Source organism: Pseudomicrostroma glucosiphilum (genome assembly GCF_003144135.1).
Source record: "Pseudomicrostroma glucosiphilum strain MCA 4718 unplaced genomic scaffold BCV69scaffold_13, whole genome shotgun sequence".
Classification (NCBI taxonomy): Eukaryota; Fungi; Basidiomycota; class Exobasidiomycetes; order Microstromatales; family Microstromataceae; genus Microstroma; species Microstroma glucosiphilum.
Window position 1 is genome coordinate 197,934 of NW_020289925.1, and position 16,657 is coordinate 214,590.

The 16,657-nt window shown below is 56.6% G+C and overlaps 7 protein-coding genes across 7 annotated transcripts; 4 read left to right on the forward strand and 3 right to left on the reverse strand.

The window, feature by feature from the left end:
- Positions 1-243: 243 nt before the first annotated feature.
- Positions 244-1,247, reverse strand: BCV69DRAFT_284554 (hypothetical protein). Its single transcript, XM_025493083.1, has 3 exons — positions 858-1,247; positions 642-761; positions 244-553 (listed from the first exon to the last, which is right to left on the reverse strand). Exons 1-3 carry the CDS (start codon positions 1,160-1,162, stop codon positions 445-447), a joined length of 534 nt encoding a protein of 177 aa, XP_025346101.1. The 5' UTR covers positions 1,163-1,247; the 3' UTR covers positions 244-444.
- Positions 1,248-1,338: 91 nt separating this feature from the next.
- BCV69DRAFT_284555 (NAD(P)-binding protein) lies at positions 1,339-3,590 on the forward strand. The gene is made up of 5 exons (XM_025493084.1): positions 1,339-1,483; positions 1,585-2,178; positions 2,252-2,456; positions 2,532-2,882; positions 2,975-3,590. The coding sequence occupies exons 1-5, from the start codon at positions 1,404-1,406 to the stop codon at positions 3,458-3,460; spliced, it is 1,716 nt and encodes a 571-aa protein (XP_025346102.1). The 5' UTR covers positions 1,339-1,403; the 3' UTR covers positions 3,461-3,590.
- A 26-nt stretch (positions 3,591-3,616) lies between these two features.
- On the reverse strand, positions 3,617-7,471 carry BCV69DRAFT_284556 (hypothetical protein). The gene is made up of 4 exons (XM_025493085.1): positions 6,995-7,471; positions 6,630-6,908; positions 4,227-6,537; positions 3,617-4,129 (listed from the first exon to the last, which is right to left on the reverse strand). The coding sequence occupies exons 1-4, from the start codon at positions 7,117-7,119 to the stop codon at positions 3,836-3,838; spliced, it is 3,009 nt and encodes a 1,002-aa protein (XP_025346103.1). The 5' UTR covers positions 7,120-7,471; the 3' UTR covers positions 3,617-3,835.
- A 958-nt stretch (positions 7,472-8,429) lies between these two features.
- On the forward strand, positions 8,430-10,473 carry BCV69DRAFT_300734 (hypothetical protein; the record flags this gene model as incomplete). The annotated part of the gene is made up of 2 exons (XM_025494490.1): positions 8,430-8,550; positions 8,651-10,473. 2 exons carry the CDS (start codon positions 8,430-8,432, stop codon positions 10,471-10,473), a joined length of 1,944 nt encoding a protein of 647 aa, XP_025346104.1.
- Positions 10,474-11,918: 1,445 nt separating this feature from the next.
- On the forward strand, positions 11,919-12,728 carry BCV69DRAFT_241476 (hypothetical protein; the record flags this gene model as incomplete). The annotated part of the gene is made up of 2 exons (XM_025490015.1): positions 11,919-12,522; positions 12,571-12,728. Coding segments are annotated over 2 exons (762 nt in total), but the record flags the coding sequence as incomplete, so codon positions are not given.
- A 144-nt stretch (positions 12,729-12,872) lies between these two features.
- On the forward strand, positions 12,873-13,103 carry BCV69DRAFT_303870 (hypothetical protein; the record flags this gene model as incomplete). The annotated part of the gene is made up of 1 exon (XM_025494652.1): positions 12,873-13,103. A coding segment is annotated over one exon (231 nt), but the record flags the coding sequence as incomplete, so codon positions are not given.
- A 2,889-nt stretch (positions 13,104-15,992) lies between these two features.
- Positions 15,993-16,445, reverse strand: BCV69DRAFT_53735 (hypothetical protein). The gene has a single exon (XM_025495357.1). It carries the CDS (start codon positions 16,299-16,301, stop codon positions 16,029-16,031), a length of 273 nt encoding a protein of 90 aa, XP_025346107.1. The 5' UTR covers positions 16,302-16,445; the 3' UTR covers positions 15,993-16,028.
- Positions 16,446-16,657: the final 212 nt, after the last annotated feature.

Sequence of the window (16,657 nt, forward strand, 5' to 3'; positions counted from 1 at the left end):
GTCAGAGAGTAGCATTGCGAGGAGGTGAGTGCTGAGAGTGAGGATGCGAGCATACTTTAGCCTAGATTGCGTTCACTTCTTCCTGCTTCACGGAAAGGGACTCGAGAAAATCCGCCTCGCCCCTGGCCATGTGTGGAGCAAAGCCGAGCACCGCCGATGTGTGGGGCGAAGGCGAATGAATGAGCGCATGGTAGGGGGGAATGATGACGAGCGATACGGGTCCTTCACTTGAGTCAGTCAATGGCAGTATCGTCTATACAGTCAGCAGCGGCATCAGGCGTATAATGGCGAGGCGAGATCCATCGCAGTGAGGGCCCGCATCGTGGGCGCACGGCGGGACCTAACCCCTCTCAAGGACAACCGACAGCCTCTTATTCCACATCTGGCTCACGCTGCTCCAAGCAGAGGAGATTTAATGACACTGAATCTTGTTGACAAAGTCCATCATTCGTTTGTGAAGATGACGCTGGCTCCCAAGCCTGCCAACATGAGATACTTGAGCTTTGGGTAGTCATTCAGCACAATGGTCGCATATCCCACATGAGGAACGTAGCTACGGAGCCGAGCATTTGTGCAGGGAGGCAAGGATGAGATCAACAATCGCATCGGATTTCAGGGAAATGTATGTTGAGCGTACTCACGCAGTCACCTTGCCTACAATCTGTTTGCGTGTGAGCCATCTGGGACCACCATACAGCCCTATGTCATCCTGGTCATTGTTGTCCCCCTTTGTGAGGATCTGCTGATCTGGGCCCGCGAAGCTGTGAAAAAGAGAGAAGGAGAAAGTTGAAGCATTTAATTCCCTCACTCCTTCCCCACCCTGGTTCCACGTTGCATTGCTGCTGCCATCTACTCACCCGTCATGCGTCTCAAGTATGCGATGCACGATCGGCGTGCCTCCGTAGATTGGATTGTACACAACAATATCTCCCACATTCAGCGGTCCCTTCGGCATGCTCAAGAAGAGCAAGTCGCCTCTGTAGAATGCAGGTTCCATGGAGCCTGATAGAACGACTACGACGGGCGACTCGGAGTCTACTAGGAGGGAGAGGCCCTTCCATAGCGCGAGGGAGGTTGAGAGGACAGTGAGGACGTTGAGAGCCTGGTTCAGGAGAGAGCGCAGCGAGTGGCGCCGTAGATACTCCAGCTCGGCGGAGAACATCCTAGGCGACGGAGTGAGGTGGTCGTAATGGAATGGTAGGATGCTCTGGTATGTGTGTGTGTGGACCTTTGCTGCCTTGTCCTCGTCGGCTGCATCGCTTCGATTCTCGCGTGGCGGAGGTGTTGGACTTTTCCGGAGCGGAAGGCGGCAGCACCCCTCGCTTATACCATGCGGATCTACCCTTGACCTCATCCCAAAGAGTAGCAACCTGCATCCTCAAGGAGTCACACCCGGCACAAACATGGCGGCTCTTTCGGCTTCGGCAGCAGCAGCAGATGGAAAGCCGCTGCGGCCCATCATTCTTGTCACCGGTGCAAACTCGTAAGCCTCACTCCCAGACATCCGGAGCTTTCACGTCGTACCTCAGCTGACCGCTTCTACTTGACCCCTCCTCCGCACCCGTACTTCTCCACATCTCGCAGTGGTGTAGGCTTTGCAACCTGCCAACGTCTGCTCCTCCAGCTTTCCTCTCCGCTCCCATCAGATACCCTCCCTGTCCACCCAGCCAAGAGAACAATCGACGATGCCCTCCTTCCCACCCCCTTCCAAGCCTCGGCCGGATGCACACTCCTCCTCGCCTGTCGTAATCCGCACCGAGCTCAAGATGCTCGCGATGCGCTCCTCGCCATCCTAGACAGGTTGAGCAGGCTGCCTGATGAGAAAGGTACACCTACCTCTGTTATGGAGCTGGAGAAGTGGGGCGTCAGTCAGCCTGGTGCGCTGGGCACATTGAGGGGTAAGGAGACGGAGGAGGTCATGGACGCCCAGCCAGACGGGGACAAGACTAGCTCCTCTACCGGCCTCAGGACTGAGCCGCAAGACCTCAGACGGAGAGAACAGGCGAACGAGGGCGCGGAATTCGAGCCTCGACTGCTGGATGACGTGGAGAAGCGAGATGCTAGAGCCAGAGGAGAGTACAGGCGGCGCTTCTGTGAAGGCACAAAGGTCGAGATTGTACAGCTCGACTTGGGCAGCTTGGACAGTGTACACGGCTGTGCTCGACGACTGAAAGCGCAGTGAGTGTTCAAAGCAGGCGGGCCCATCAAGTGCTGGACCTCTGACTCCCCGTTCCCTCCCATCTTCCTGCAGACAACCCTACCTCACCCACCTCATCCTCAATGCAGGTGGAGGAGCCTTCGATGGCATCAATTGGATCATGGCGACGTGGATGATGCTCACACAGCTGAGAGCAGCACTGACCAGACCTCGATACAAGATGCAACACAATGGCGATATCTCAGAGGATGGTCTGGGCTGGGTGTGGCAGATCAACATTGGAGGTAGCTGGGCACTGGTGCGTGTGCTGAAGGTAGCGGTCGCCCCTCCCCGCGCAGTAGCTGACCACGTCCGTCACCCCGACCTGCGATAGACACAAGATCTCCTCCCTCTCATGCGAAAGTCGCCCTACTCCGTGCCCTCGAGGGTCATCTTCACCTCATCTGTAGAGGCAGTGCAGGAGTACTACGACCCAGCAGACTTCCAATGTCTGCGCACAGACGTTCCTTCGCATTCCTACGAGTCGACAAAGTACCAGTGCGATCTAGCTGCCATTGCACTTGAGGAGCAGCTGGCGAATGAGAAGGAGGCAGGAACGGATGCGACAAAGCGATGGACCCAGCCAGACGTCTTTGCTACGCATCCTGGCGTAGTCGCGACGAGCATCATGGCGGATTTCCTGAACATTGTCACTGCGACGGCCATGCTCTGGTCTTTTTACCTCGTAAGTCAAGCGCTTGAGTATGGTATACTTCACACGCCTTGACCGCAACCTAGAGCTGACTTCTTTGCTTGTCCTTCTTCGAAATCTACCAGGCCCGCTGGCTCGGCTCACCACACCACTGTGTCGCCCCTTACAAGGGCTCTCTAGCCCACACCTACACCGCCCTCGCTCCTCGAACCCAGTTTCTCCAACCCAAAAAAGGCTCCCCTTCCTCTTCATCCACAGAAAAAGCAGAAAATACGCTGAGCGCGACAAGCACAGCAACAATTCGCTATGCGGCACAGTGTGACATTTGGGGAAGAGAGTACGTAGGACGTGACCGGATGGATGGGTGGGGTCCCGAAGGCCGTGGATCAACTGGAGGACAAGAGGTGAAGAGACTTGCACGGGAGTGGAGGTCAATGGCTGAAAAGGCACTGGCTGCTGTTGGTCAGAGGAATGGTAGTGGTGCGACGGAGGAGGTCAAGGTTGCGACTGGGAGCGAAATTGGCAATGGCAATGGCAACGGCAATGGCAATGGTGAGGCGCAGAGTAGTTCCGAGGGCGAGGAGTGGCACAAGGTAGAGCGGGCTCTATAATCCAGGCACGCTTTCCTGCCTTTGTCTCTTAAACTATTCACCCAAAAGACCCTGTATACCAGACCGGCCTTTAATGCCTCTAATCATTGATCTGAGTCGCTCTTGAAAATGCAATGTGCACTTTTGCCATAATCATGCAAGCTGATACTGACTGCTGACTGCTGACTGCTGACTGCTGACTGACGTCTACGAATTGACACAATTGGACGATACAGTGTATGACTATCTATATATACAGTACAAATAGGCAGGGTTGGACTATGCCCCGCGCACGTCTCTCTCTTCTTTTCCCTTCAAAGTTTCCACTTTCCACTTTTCCATGCCGCTGTAGCCTTTTTGTAAGCCCTGCCTGCCTGCTTGCCTGACCTACTTGATCTACTTGCTAGCAAGTGTATTACTCCAAGTCAGATACTTGTGTTCCGGCAACGTCTCTGCCGAACCTGTCGTCCCGCTTCCCGTCTTTCTCGAACTCCTCCTGGTCTCATACTGAGCATTACCAGCGCCTGCACCACCATGGCCGTGAGAACCATCGTGTTTCCAGGCGCCGGCAAGGTCGTCGAGACGCCTTTGCATTCCTGGTTGGAGATAGTTGCGAAAGGTTCCCAAGGAGCGCTTCAAGGCGTATTCACGGTTGCCCTTGTTGCGCAGCCAGGCGATGAGTTGGTCGATCTGTGACGTGAACGAGGGAGAGAGGGACAGAGCTCAGAGGTCAGCGGACTGGGAGGTTTCCTCTCTGTCAGGGTTCAGGTGGAGCATAATTACTCACCTGGTCTGGCTGATCATACACGGCCCATTGCTCCTTCTCGAGCACCACGTCACCATGTTCAATCTCCCTCCTCTTGATGACGTTCTTCTCCTTCCTTCCCTCACACATGGCTCTCCAATCTTCATCGCTGCATCCCTGCACGAACAGCCTTCCAGCGCCGTAATGGACCCGACCGGGCATACCGAGATCTTGAGCGCCAATGCCGTCGAACCACCAGTACTTGTCGTGGAAGCGATCTTTGCCGAGGGGCCGCAGGCGAGGGGCAAGGAAGCAGCGTCTGAATTCGAGATCGATGGCCTCCTCTCGAGCGCTTATCCGCTCCTCTTCGCTCTCCATGCGAATCCGCTCGGCTAGCAACCGCTTGCTCTCGGCATTCTTGGCCTTTTGCTCTTGGAGCATCCGAGCGCGCTCTGCCTGCCTGGCAGCTTCCTCAGCCTTGCGTTGAAGCGTCTTCTCCCGCAGAGCCTCTTGGCGAGATGGAAGAGCGCGGCGCGAGTTGCTTGCTGATGCTGCAACGGACTCAGCATCCGAAGCTGCGTTGTCCTCAGGTTCGGGAGAGGTCTGCAACTCATCTTCTTCCTCCTCATCTTCGTCTCCATCCTCCCCATCCTCAGGAGGGGGCGTCATGTCGCTCGTTGACGACGTCTTCGAGCCAGCACCACCCGCTTCGCCAGCCTGCTCCCCTGTGCCATTCTCGCCATTTGCTTCCGCCTCCTGGCGCTTCTCTTCCGCATTGCGTTCCTCGATGAGCTTCTTTCTCTGTCGACTAAGCTCAACTCTCTCCTTTCTCAACTCGGTGAGCGTAGCCTCACATTCGTCAAAGAAGTTCTTGATCGCCTTTGTCATGACTGCCAGATCGCAGAGGAAGTGGATGACGGCCAGCTTGTCCGTCACGGGCATGACAGGCAGGCGCTCCTTGGCTGTGAAGTAGGTCTCACCAACAAAGACTCCGTCGATTAGGCCGTCTGGATGTTCCTTGCCTGTCAGGTGTGACAGAATGCCCATCATCCTTGGCATCAGATCAGGCTGGGCCCGCTTCGCTAGCAGACCCAACAGAGAGTTCTCCCAGCCAGCTCTGCCGTCTTCCAGCTTCAGCGTCTTCTTATCCCAGCCTCGTCCTGCACTGATGGCGGTCTTGATGACTTCTGACTCTGACTCTTGCACATCCGAGTCATCGGCATTCTGCTCGTCCTCCTCTTCCTCGTCCGACTCGGCAGAGCCCTCTCTGGAGTCTTCCAGCTCATCGCCGCTCTCTTCGTCCTCATCTTCCTCTTCTGGAGACAGGCTTCTGTCTTTGCTAGCTCGTCCATTGGTCTGTCCGCCCTTGGAAGTCGTAGCCGCTGTAGACCCGTCCTTTGCGATTCCAGGGCCGTCTCGAACGATGATGTTGATTAGTGAAGCATGGATCTCTGTGACGAGCGGGCATGGATCAGATGTGTTGTGCTGTAGTGCGGCTTCGTAGTCGTCTAGTGTGAAAGGGGCGAGCATCAGAGGTTTGCCAAAGGCATGCAGGAAGTGATAGGTCACCATGAGAGGCTCAAAGATGGTGAGAGAGATGCCGAGCTCCTTGGAAGGAGCCGGCCGATCGCGTCTCCTCGGCTCCTCGCCGGCGATCTTTGCCTTGAGCTCGCGCTCCGAGGCGGGATCGACCTCGAGATCTTCAATTGGGAACTTGATGGGCTTCTTCTTTTCCTTGGGTTGCTCTTCTTCTGCCTCGCTTTCTTCCTTTTTGGTATCTGCTTCCTTCTCCGCCTTGGTCTTGCGCTTTTTCAGTACGGGTGCGGAAGGCGTGACATCTTCGTCTACTTTCTTGCGCTTGGCCAGTTCTTCGTTGAATGCTGCCCTCCGCTTGGAGAGCTTCTGGTCCTTGATGACGCTATTTTTCTGTAGAGTCGCTTGATTAGGCGCAGTAGGAATGCCGTATCGCTTTGCAAGAGCGGGCTTGACAATCCACGGGCTGGCTACTGTACTATCGCGAACCACGGCTTCGCGCAAGTACTTCTTGAGAATCGTCTTGGAGAAAGTCAGACGGTCGCGGCTGAGCTGTTTGCTACGCGCCTCCATGAGACTGCCGGTAAATTGACCTCCTTCATCGATGAGTTGGACGCTGTAGATGTAGTCTCCTGGATCATCTATTGTGGCTGCGCTTTCAGCATCCGTGTACAAGTCAATGCCTACTTTGTGTACAATATTTTGGGCAAGGGGTGGTGCTTGTACGATGCCAATCTTAGCGCTTGTCTTCTCTGCCAGCTGGACGTGGTGTCGCATGAGAGATCGAGGTGGGAATATATCCATTACGCGTGCATAGTATCTGGTGAGATTGACAGCCAGCGAGCGCGAGAGTCAGTGATCACATTGGCCTGCCCATCTTGCATTCCAACGAAAGGACTTCTGCTTACTCACTTGTCTCCTTGCAAGTCAACAAAGACTGCCTCGTCGGTGAAGTACCTCTCCTTGAAGCGGTCGAATACGACATCGATGAGCTCATCCAGTCTACCGGTGATATGGAACTGCACGGCGCTAAGCACGGGCCCCTTGAGCGACTCTGGGAATCTCTGGTGGAGCTTCATTGCCTCTTCCCTCTCGGAGTGGATGGCCTGAAAGAAGGTGAGGTTGAGCTTGCCTGTCAGCTCATCCTGGAAAACTTGCTGATTGTAGAACGAGAGGCGCTGGGCATATGTTCTGGATCAGAGTGGAGGGACGAGGAGTTTAGTGCATTGTGAGGGAAGAAGAGTCAGAGAGCGTGGATGGAAGGCCAAGCTACTCACTCGTAGTCGAGGAAGATCTCGCCAGTGGATGCCATGTACCAAACTTCTGGATCCTCTCCCGGCTCGAACTCGGATGGATCGGGGGGCGGGACCATCTCCACCTCTTTCCGCCGGAGGAGAACCATGGCGGTGAGATGTGATTTGTGTGCAAGTCTCTTTGCGGGTAGCCTGGATGTGTGGTAGGCGTGAGGAAGTGCCTAGGCAGGCGTGCAATGCGTGAAGAAAGCGCCGTCGTGTAAAGGATTTTGCAGGGTAGGGCAGTGTATGCGCGATGGTGATGTGGGTGATGCGGAAAGGATGGAGGGACGAGGGCGGTGGTGGTGAGGGTGGAGGTTGTGAGGACGACGTTGGTGATGATGGTGGTAGGATGCTGAGTAGGATGAGATGATAGGAGATCAAGGTGGATTGCAGAGGAAGTGCGAGATGAATGGACCGAGGGTTTGCCTGCCACCCATTCTCCTCCGAAGTCGGTGATTGGGGGGAGCACGGAGGGAAGGGCGGGGAGAGGGGAGAGCGAAGAAACGCAGGGCGACACCCACGCACGCGCCCGCACCACTGACACGGAAAGAGAGACACCAGAGGGAAAAAGGCGCAAAGGGCACCAGCCACCGCCCGCCCGCACGCCTGTCCGCCCTATTGGAACTCCGCCGCCGCCTGTGCTTTGCGCCCGCATGCCCCGAAGCCTCCCCTTTTTCCCCCCCTTCCTCCCTCGAGAAAAATAATCAAAGCATCCTCGCCACTTGCAATGCCAAGGCAAGGACCGCAATCCTCTCGAAGATGGTCATGTTTGGGCTCGCTGGAATCACAATGATCACAGCTATACCTTGGGCTGTGGCTCAAATGCCCTTGGCCTCGTCCATGGTCGTCACCACAAGAGAGACACGCGCCTTGCTCTTGCACACCCCTCCCTCGAGAAGGGAATGCCCGGCCACTAAACGGAGCTATCGTATGAAGCGCTATTCCGGGTCTGCCACGCGCAATGCTGGATCTTGCCCTCTCTCTCACACATCTGTACCCTGATGTGCTCCTTCGCGATCCTCTGCCTCGGCTCCGTGGATTTTCGCCCCTGGTCTCGACTACAAAGAGACGACAGGTCAACCGTGCGCTAGGCACGGCAGCAAATAGAGGGTCCGGGATCAAAGGGGCAGCAGAGCCGGGCTGGGCAGGCAGACGAGGCAGGCAGAGGGGCGGTAGGGACCTGAATGGCAATAGGGGCAAGAAAATGAGGCTGCTGCATGGTCTCACCTTCTTTTGTCACTCGTCACACCCGACGCAAACCCCTGAGCGTCTTCACCCTTGGCACACGCCCACCCCCTCTTCCCCTTAAGTATTCCACCTCCTTTGCCCCCTCGACATTTACCCTCTACCCCTCCTTCTCCCTCTTTCTGAATCATCCATCCACCTACGCCGTCCACCACAGCCACTTTCCCCTCCTATGGCCACCACTGAGACTCCCGTTGCCATCACAGCCACAGCCACCGAGGCTGTGGCTCAGCCAGACACCACCCCTATCGTCCCTGCGGACAAGGCCGTCGAGACGCCCCTTGCAGTCACAGGTGAGTACAGCACTGAGCATGAGCACGTCGAATGTTCATCAAATGACTTCCTTAGACATCGTCACCTTTCTCAATTCCTCTAACGCTCTCGACCTCCCAGTCGAAGCACCTGCCGATTCTGCCGTCGCCACCGAAAAGCCCGCAGACGAGACTGCCATTGCTGAGCCAGCCACGACTACCGAAGAAGACGTCAAGCCTACGGAGGAAGCAGCAGCAGCAACAGCAGCAGCACCGTCGACCGAAAAGGATGCAGCAGTGCGAGAGGAGAAGAAGACTGGCTTTTTGACCTCGCTGCGAAAGGGGCTCAACGTCGCCCTCGTCCCAAAGCCAAGCCTCGACAGTGCCACCGACGCAAAGAACAAGAAGGAAGAGGCTCAGCAAGCCGAGACCATCCCCGAGACTACAGGTGAAGACGCCGTCGAAGGCGCAGAGGGTATCCCCTCCGAGCCTGCTCCAGCTGCCACTGCCACCGACTCTACCGCTCCACCTCCTGTGCGAAGGACATCCTTTGCGGCCTTCAAGCACCGAGTCTCGCACGGCTTTGGCACTCCCAGTGCCAGCCCTTCTGCCACGCCCACCAAGAAGGGGGCTACCAACACCACCGTCGCCCTCACCGCTTCTCCGCCAGCATCACCTCGCAAGTCCACCTCGGCCAAGTTGCACGAGCTGGCAGAGTCGGCCGCCGACAAGGCCGAGGAGACTGCTGCCCACATCAAGCACAACATCGAGGCAGTCGCGGCCAAGATCACAGAGGACAGCGCAAAGCCTGAGGAAGGTACTACCAAAGCTCCTGGAACTGCTCACAAGAAGGTCGAGCCTTTCAAGGGCTTGGGCAAGAAGCTCGAAGAAGCCTTCCACAAGAAGCCGTCAGCCAGCAAGCCTGCAGCCACCGAAGCCGAAGCCGTGGCAACTCAGGAGTCGGCCGATGCTGCACCTGTCGTAGCTGAAGCTGCTGACACCGAAGCCACCACCGACAAGGCCCCTGAGGCCGCTGCAGACGAGGACGCCGAGGCTCTCAACGCTGCTGCATCCAAGACCGAAGGCGAAGCATCTCAACCTGCAAAGTCTGAGAAAAGGTTCCTGGGCCTCAAGAAGCGATTCTCCATCTCCGTCCAGTCCAAGGGCGGTGACAAGAGTGCTGCCACTTCTGGAGACGAAGGAAAGGACGCCGCCGTTATCACCAAGGAAGCCAGCTCTGCTGAGCCAGTCGTCGAGACCGCAGCCAACGATGCCGCACCGTCGGGCAGCGAGCCCGCCATACAGGATGCTCCCAAGGAGACGCCACCCGTTGCTCAGCGCAGGACATCGATCTTCTCCGCCCTTGTGAACGGCAAGAGCAAGACGGCTACAAGCCCAGCAGCCGTCGCCAAGGCCGACCCCCTCGAGACCGCCGTTGAGGCCGCTGCGACCGAAGAGGCCACAACCGAGGCAGTTCCAGCTGAAGCTGCTGCACCCACTACTCCCGAGCCTGCCGTCAAGGAGCTCGAAAGCGCCCCCGCCAGCCCTGCCAAGGGCTCCAAGAAGGCTAGCGGTCCCTCTTCCTTTGGCTTGGACAAGCTCAACAAGATGGCCAACAAGATCCTTGACAAGGGAAAGGACAAGGCCAACAAGAACCGCCTGAGCGTCGACTCCCACCAGGCCAAGAAGGACAAGGAGGCAGAGGCTACCCCTGTCACCCCCACTGAGCAGGCAGAGGAGAAGATCGAGGCATCCGTCGCCGCCACTGAGGCTCCTGTCGCTGCGCCTGCGCTCCCTGTCGAGGCTGTCGCCGTTCCCTCCATCGCCATCGAAGGCGAGGATGAGGCAGCCAAGCCAGCTGAGGTCAAGGTCGAGGAGAAGGCTGAGGAGAAGGTCGAGGCTGAGCCCGTCGCTGCCGCTGCCGCTGCCGAGGTCGCTCCCGTCGTCGAGGAGAAGAAGGAGTAGACAACCAGCCGTGCCATCATCATCACCACAAAGCCAGCGACATCAAGAGGCCATTCTGGGTACCCTCCGACGGGTACCCACTTATACCCACATTTCTTTATACCTCTCGCTTCCACCTTTGTCCTCGGTCATGTCATCACTCTGCTTCACTTCTCCCTCCCACCCTCTTCCTCCCCCGATGCGCCCCGAGACGAGCATCAGAGACTGCGATCGATTGTAGACCCTCTACTGCGCTTCGACATGTTCCTCATCACGTGCCCGTCTAATTTTCTCCTCTGATGCCCGACCGTGTCCTCATCTCCCCCTCCGCCACTACCAACCGAAATCGGCGCGCCTATACCCCTTGGTTTCACACCCTTTGTCTCCCTCTTCACCCTCCCCGCCTCCCCCCCTGTCTACCTTTCCGTTCTTTCTGCGAAACATGATTCGAAGTCATATGCCTCTTCACTCCTTGTCTGCTTTGCCTGTGCGCGTGCGTGTTTGTGTCTGCAGATGGACACTTGACGACCTACTGGTCACCAACTCGGAGCACCGAGGAGGCGGAGGCAGGCCAATTCGGGACTGGACTGGACTCTGGACTGATAGAGGCTGCTGAGCGTCACTCACCTTCCCTTTCCTCCCCATGTCTCTCCCACGCTCTCGGCCCGACGCCGTGACTCTTGCCGATACCGATGCCGAGAAAGCAATGATGAGCACCGTGCACCTACCCGCGGGAGTATCGAGTATCATGAAAATGCCAAGCACCACTTTTTCCGGATGGTTTTGAACCTGGAGGGAATTGAATTGAATTGATTGCAGCCCCCTGCCCTTTCCTGGATCCTGGATCCCCCCCTTATCGCTTATCTTCCTGGTCTGCTGCGTCTGGCACTTCCCCCTCGCGCTGGCGCTGGCGCTGTGTTCGGATCCGACGGCTCCCGCCTCCAACCCTCTATCGTCCTCGTGTACTATACTTTGCCTCTTCTTTCCCTATCCAATCTAACCACTATTCCTGACGCTGATTCGCACGTGAACAGATTAAGAGTCAAGCCAGGAAGCACGAAGACACCCACGATTCCCAAGATTCCCACCGTCACCGCCCGATACCGTCTCACCACCATTGCTACAAGCCTACCCGACCCACCCTACTCCACTTCGTCCTATCCTACCCCGCCCCGTACACACTCAACCAAGACAGGACGATGTCAGCCGAGGCGCAAGCCCCGTCGGGCATTGGCCAAACCACGCAAGCTAGTGGATCTGGTAGCACCAGTACCGCCGCCGATCGACCCATCCAAGTCCCGGTAGAGAAGATGACCGACATTACCACGATCTGTGCCTACATTCGAAGTTGCTCCGAACCGGGCATCACCTACGACGACGTCATGAGGCTTGCCCAGGTTCAATTCGAGTTCAACAGCAGGCTCTTGCCCCGGGCAGACCCCAAGGACAACATACGACTCGGAGACGACATCCTCGAGCTACTCAGAGGCATGGTCAAATTGAACAATGCCAACTGGCACACATGGCTACTCGACTTCAAGTCGACCTTCCGTACCATACCACTTGTAATGGACATCATGACCGGTACAATCAAGGACGATCACCCATCTTACGACGCCCAACTAGACGCCAAGTTCGTAGGAATCATCCGAAACTCTTGCGACAAGGAAAGCTCCAAGAACATCAGACACATCGTCAACGTCAAGGAATGGAACACCGGGAGCGAGCTATTCCAACAGCTACAGAGCGAGCTCTGCAGAGACGACGACATCACCTCGGGCAGCCTCCTGATGGAGCTCGGACGAGTGCGAATGTTCAACAACGACGTCGAAAAGACTATCAGCGAGATCAATGACATCGCCACTAAAGGCTCACTCATCGGACTGGTCATCGAAGACCAGCAGAAGGTTACCCAACTCGCCTCCTGCACCCAGTTCTCTCAGGGCTACGGCGAGGTCTGGAGTACACTCGAGACCGTCGGGAAAGCACACAAGTGGCAATCACTGTGCGCCGCCATGCGCCGAAGACACAACCGCATCAAGAACGACCCTGGAAGGATGAGTTCTTCCCGTCCAGCAGCGCTGACAGCTACCGACAAGCCCAACAAGCCAACGGGAGGAAGATCCAGTGCCCCGGCCGCCATGCCTAGCAGCAGTGACTCACAGGGCGTCTCACAAGCGTACCTCCTCGGGAAGAGGGACCCTAGGAAGCCAGATGAGCCCGCAAAGTGCTACGACTGTGGTGACCCCGGTCACATCGCCAAGAACTGCCCCAATCCCAAGAAGAAGCGCACCAAGTCGAACGACAAGGAGATGGCCTCACTCGCCGCGGATGCCGCTGACGACTCCGACTCTGACGCCAATTAGGGACTCAGGCGACCTGAGAAGGTTGCCACCCATCGAAAGACCGTACGCTTAAAGTGGATACTAGACTCAGGAGCCAGCAAGCATATTGTCAAAGACCGGACAGTATTGTACAACGCCAAGAAGCGCTCCGGCACCATAGGCACACTCGGCGACCAAGAATTGAAGTACGAGCTAAGAGGCAACGTCAAGATCCTTGTAGGAGACAACACCATTACCCTCACCAAAGTCTTGTATGTCCCAGACGCCACCGAGAACCTCGTTGCGGAGGGAAGATTGGCACGCGAGGGCACCCAAGTACATTGGCTCAGAGGCGGACGAGTCATACTAGAACCCGCGTCAGGGCCGAGCATCATCTACGATCTTCCCGAAGGAATAGACAGACTCAAGTTCTTTGCACGATCCCCACTACACTGTACCGCTGACGAGCAGGCGGCGACAGTGACCGAATTAGACCAACACGAGGCCTTGGGCCACCCAGGAAGAGGGCAATTGCAGCGCACCCTCAAAGCGATCTTACCGAGCTGTCCTCATCAGTCAGATGATCCAGCGAATTGCGAAGCCTGTGCAGTAGGAAAGATGACCAAAGCCAGGCTGCCACGACACTCTTCGCAAGCGAAGACCACGAAACCGCTTCAGAGACTCCACATCGACATACTGACACAACTCGCGGGACACTCGTCTGTTCAATTTGCCTTGACGATCGTTGACGACTTCTCCGGTTACACCTACGTCGAGCCGCTGAGAAACAAAGGACAGGCGGCCCAAGCCCTTATGGACTTCGTCGCCCTAGCGGAGAAGCAACTACAGCTAGACGTGCAGATCATCCGATCAGACAACGACTCAGTATTCCTTAGCAACACGGTGATCGAATGGAAAGCAGCGAAAGGTCTCTTGTGGGAGTACACGACGCCTCACGACTCGAGAGGCAATGGCAAGGTCGAACGAATGATTAGAACCCTGCGCGAACGAATGCAAGCAAACCTGGCCGGCCGCAACGCACCGTACAGTCTATGGCCTGAAGCTATTGAGTACGCGGCTGCCACAACGAATCTGATGGTCTCTGAAAAGGGAACAACGTACAGAGATACTCCCCACTTCAAGTTCTGGGGAGAGGATCCCAGCAGAATGGCGAAGCTTGCTCATCCATTCGGCTGTCTAGCATGGACTTTTGTGCCCGAAGACAAACGCATCGGAGGAAAGGGCGGTCCCCGTGGGATCCCGGCAATCTTTCTGGGCATTGACATGGGGAGAAGGGGGTGGAAGTTCTACTCCCCCCACGCAAGCCCATCAACGTTCTGGTCCAACAGTGCTCGATTCCACGACGATAAGGAATGGCGACATCGTCGAGCCATGGCTGACTGGAGAGAACTGCTCGACAACGAAACCCTCTTTGCAGACCGAGGCGAAGACGTGGTTGACCTCACCTTCTCTCATCTAGACGTCATAGCCGAAGAAGACAAAGAAGTTCTCGATCATTACCAGCCCATGTTCAACGCGGACATCGAAGCCGAGGGAGACATTGCCACCGACGGTTGCCTCATTGCGACACATGACTACGATTGCTACGAAGCATCCAAAGAGATACACAAGGAGTGGGTATGCCTATCCACCACAGTGACCCCAGACTCGCCTACCGTGCAGCAAGCCCTCAATGGATCGAACGCGCCACTCTGGCGAGAAGCAATCCGAAAGGAGATCGCCGGCTTGGAAGACATGGGCACGTGGGAACTTGTGGACCCACCACCAGGGGTGCGACTCGTCGACTCGAAGCTAGTCTTGAAGATCAAAACGTCGCCTGATGGGATTCCTCTCAAGTACAAAGCAAGGTTGGTAGCGAGAGGATTCACCCAGCGCGAAGGCATAGACTATGAGCAAACCTTTGCACCAGTCGCTCCGTACGCGGCGCTCCGAGTTGTGCTCGCTGTGGCAGCTTCCCAGCGTTGGCACATTCACTCCACCGACTTCACGCAGGCCTATCTCAACGGCCATCTTTCCCACGAGATCTACATGAGGCCCCCAGTCGGAGCAAAGACCGGAGGAAAAGTGTACAAGATCAAGAAGGGACTCTACGGTCTCAAGCAGAGCGGTCGAGTTTGGAATCAAGAGTTGGACGCTGCCCTTCGCCTGGAAGGCTTCATACCCCTGTCGTCGGCACCGTGTATCTACACCAAGGGTCGAAAAGGAAGCCAAGTAGTTGTTGCGGCGTACGTTGATGATTGTCTCTGGGCATCACCAGACCCAGAAGCTCTGAATGGAGCGAAGGCAGCCTTGAAGGCCAAGTTCAAGCTAGAAGACAAGGGGCCGGTTACCTCTTTCTGTGGCATCCAGATCGACTACAACAGAGATACGGGACGACTCAAGATGCACCAGCGAGGTTACCTTGATTCGATCATCACCGAGTTCTTGCCCGATGGCGGACACGCGAAGACTCCAATGCAGGAGACACCCCCGCCTACAGCACTTGACGAGAACGTTCAGAAGCGTTATCGCCGTCTAGTCGGCCGGCTGACGTGGTTGGCAAACCACTCTCGACCTGACATAGCTTTCCCAACAGGCATCCTCCAGCGCCATATGTCATCGCCCTCGGCCATCCACATGGATGCAGCGAGTAGAGTATTGAAGTTCCTGTCGTCGACCAAACTCTATTGTCTTGAGTACAATCCCGACACGAGCGCCGAGCTTACCACGTACGCAGATGCTAATTGGGCAAGCGACCCTCACACGAATCGGAAGAGCACATCGGGCTGTGCCTCGTACGTCTTCGACTGCCTAGTACACTGGAAAACACAAGTTCAACACTGCGTATCGTTGTCGGCCGTGGAGGCCGAGCTAGTCTCCTGTTCGGAAGCGGCAAGGGAGGCTCTCTTCGTCTCTCACCTGTTGCGAGAGTTAGGATTCGAATTCGTACCGAAGATCCGTACTGATAGCTTGGGCTGCGTACAGGTTGCGCAGGACCCCGCGCAGCACTGGCGCCTGAAGCACATTGACACTCGTTACTACTTCCTACGTGACAACGTTCAGACCAACCAGCTGCAAATTAGTCACGTCCCCACCAGCGAAAACCCTGCTGACCTGTTCACAAAGCCCTGCGGCCATCACGTGCTAGGGAAACTGTCCCCTCGATTGGGATTACGATAGAGTGTTTTGTCGTCGAGGGGGGGTGTTCGGATCCGACGGCTCCCGCCTCCAACCCTCTATCGTCCTCGTGTACTATACTTTGCCTCTTCTTTCCCTATCCAATCTAACCACTATTCCTGACGCTGATTCGCACGTGAACACGCTGGCGCTGCTGATGAAGAGGCCGTGAAATTCTCCGGATAAGAAGCCCGCCTGGGTGCGGGTGCGGGTGCGGGTGCGGGTCGCGGCTGGCGGCTGACAGAGGCGGGAGCGCAGGCGCGGGCGCCGCGCAAGGGAGCCAGACCTCACGCGAGGCTCCCGAGGTTGGAAGAAAGGACATCGGAGAAACCTCCGATGGCCAGTCATGGCTCCCTGGGTGCGGGAGAGAGGGGCCGGGTCTTCCGATTTGAGTGGGTGAAAGAAGGGGCAAATTCTGGAGCCCGAGCTCGGGAAGTAGAGGTGAAAGTGGAGAGGCGGGCGGAGGGAGGAAGATAAGTAATCATCGTTTAGGGGGGACGTGCATAGGCTGAGGTGGGGGTGAGTGCATCTTGGCAGTCTAGACAGATAGGGCAGGACAGGACAGGACAGGATGGGGAAGGAGCTACGTTGACACAATCAGACTTGCAGCTGGAGGGAGGGATGCAGGAGATAGAGCGCAGGACGGAGAATGAGGAGAGGGGTGGAGCATTTCGGAGCAGTGCCGAGGTGTCTGTTCATCCGAG

What these genes read in the sequence shown, in the direction of transcription:
- BCV69DRAFT_284554 (XM_025493083.1), bottom strand. Translation starts at nt 1,162, where the DNA reads ATGTTCTCCGCCGAGCTGGAGTATCTACGGCGCCACTCGCTGCGCTCT. An exon ending in ATACTTGAGACGCATGACGG is followed by an intron (nt 762 to 857) that starts GTGAGTAGATGG and finishes TCTTTTTCACAG; the next exon opens with CTTCGCGGGCCCAGATCAGC. An exon ending in ATTGTAGGCAAGGTGACTGC is followed by an intron (nt 554 to 641) that starts GTGAGTACGCTC and finishes TCGGCTCCGTAG; the next exon opens with CTACGTTCCTCATGTGGGAT.
- BCV69DRAFT_284556 (XM_025493085.1), bottom strand. Translation starts at nt 7,119, where the DNA reads ATGGTTCTCCTCCGGCGGAAAGAGGTGGAGATGGTCCCGCCCCCCGAT. An exon ending in GAGATCTTCCTCGACTACGA is followed by an intron (nt 6,909 to 6,994) that starts GTGAGTAGCTTG and finishes ACTCTGATCCAG; the next exon opens with AACATATGCCCAGCGCCTCT. An exon ending in GTTGACTTGCAAGGAGACAA is followed by an intron (nt 6,538 to 6,629) that starts GTGAGTAAGCAG and finishes CAATCTCACCAG; the next exon opens with ATACTATGCACGCGTAATGG.
- BCV69DRAFT_284555 (XM_025493084.1), top strand. Translation starts at nt 1,404, where the DNA reads ATGGCGGCTCTTTCGGCTTCGGCAGCAGCAGCAGATGGAAAGCCGCTG. An exon ending in GCTCGACGACTGAAAGCGCA is followed by an intron (nt 2,179 to 2,251) that starts GTGAGTGTTCAA and finishes ATCTTCCTGCAG; the next exon opens with ACAACCCTACCTCACCCACC. An exon ending in TGCTCTGGTCTTTTTACCTC is followed by an intron (nt 2,883 to 2,974) that starts GTAAGTCAAGCG and finishes GAAATCTACCAG; the next exon opens with GCCCGCTGGCTCGGCTCACC.
- BCV69DRAFT_53735 (XM_025495357.1), bottom strand. Translation starts at nt 16,301, where the DNA reads ATGACTGGCCATCGGAGGTTTCTCCGATGTCCTTTCTTCCAACCTCGG.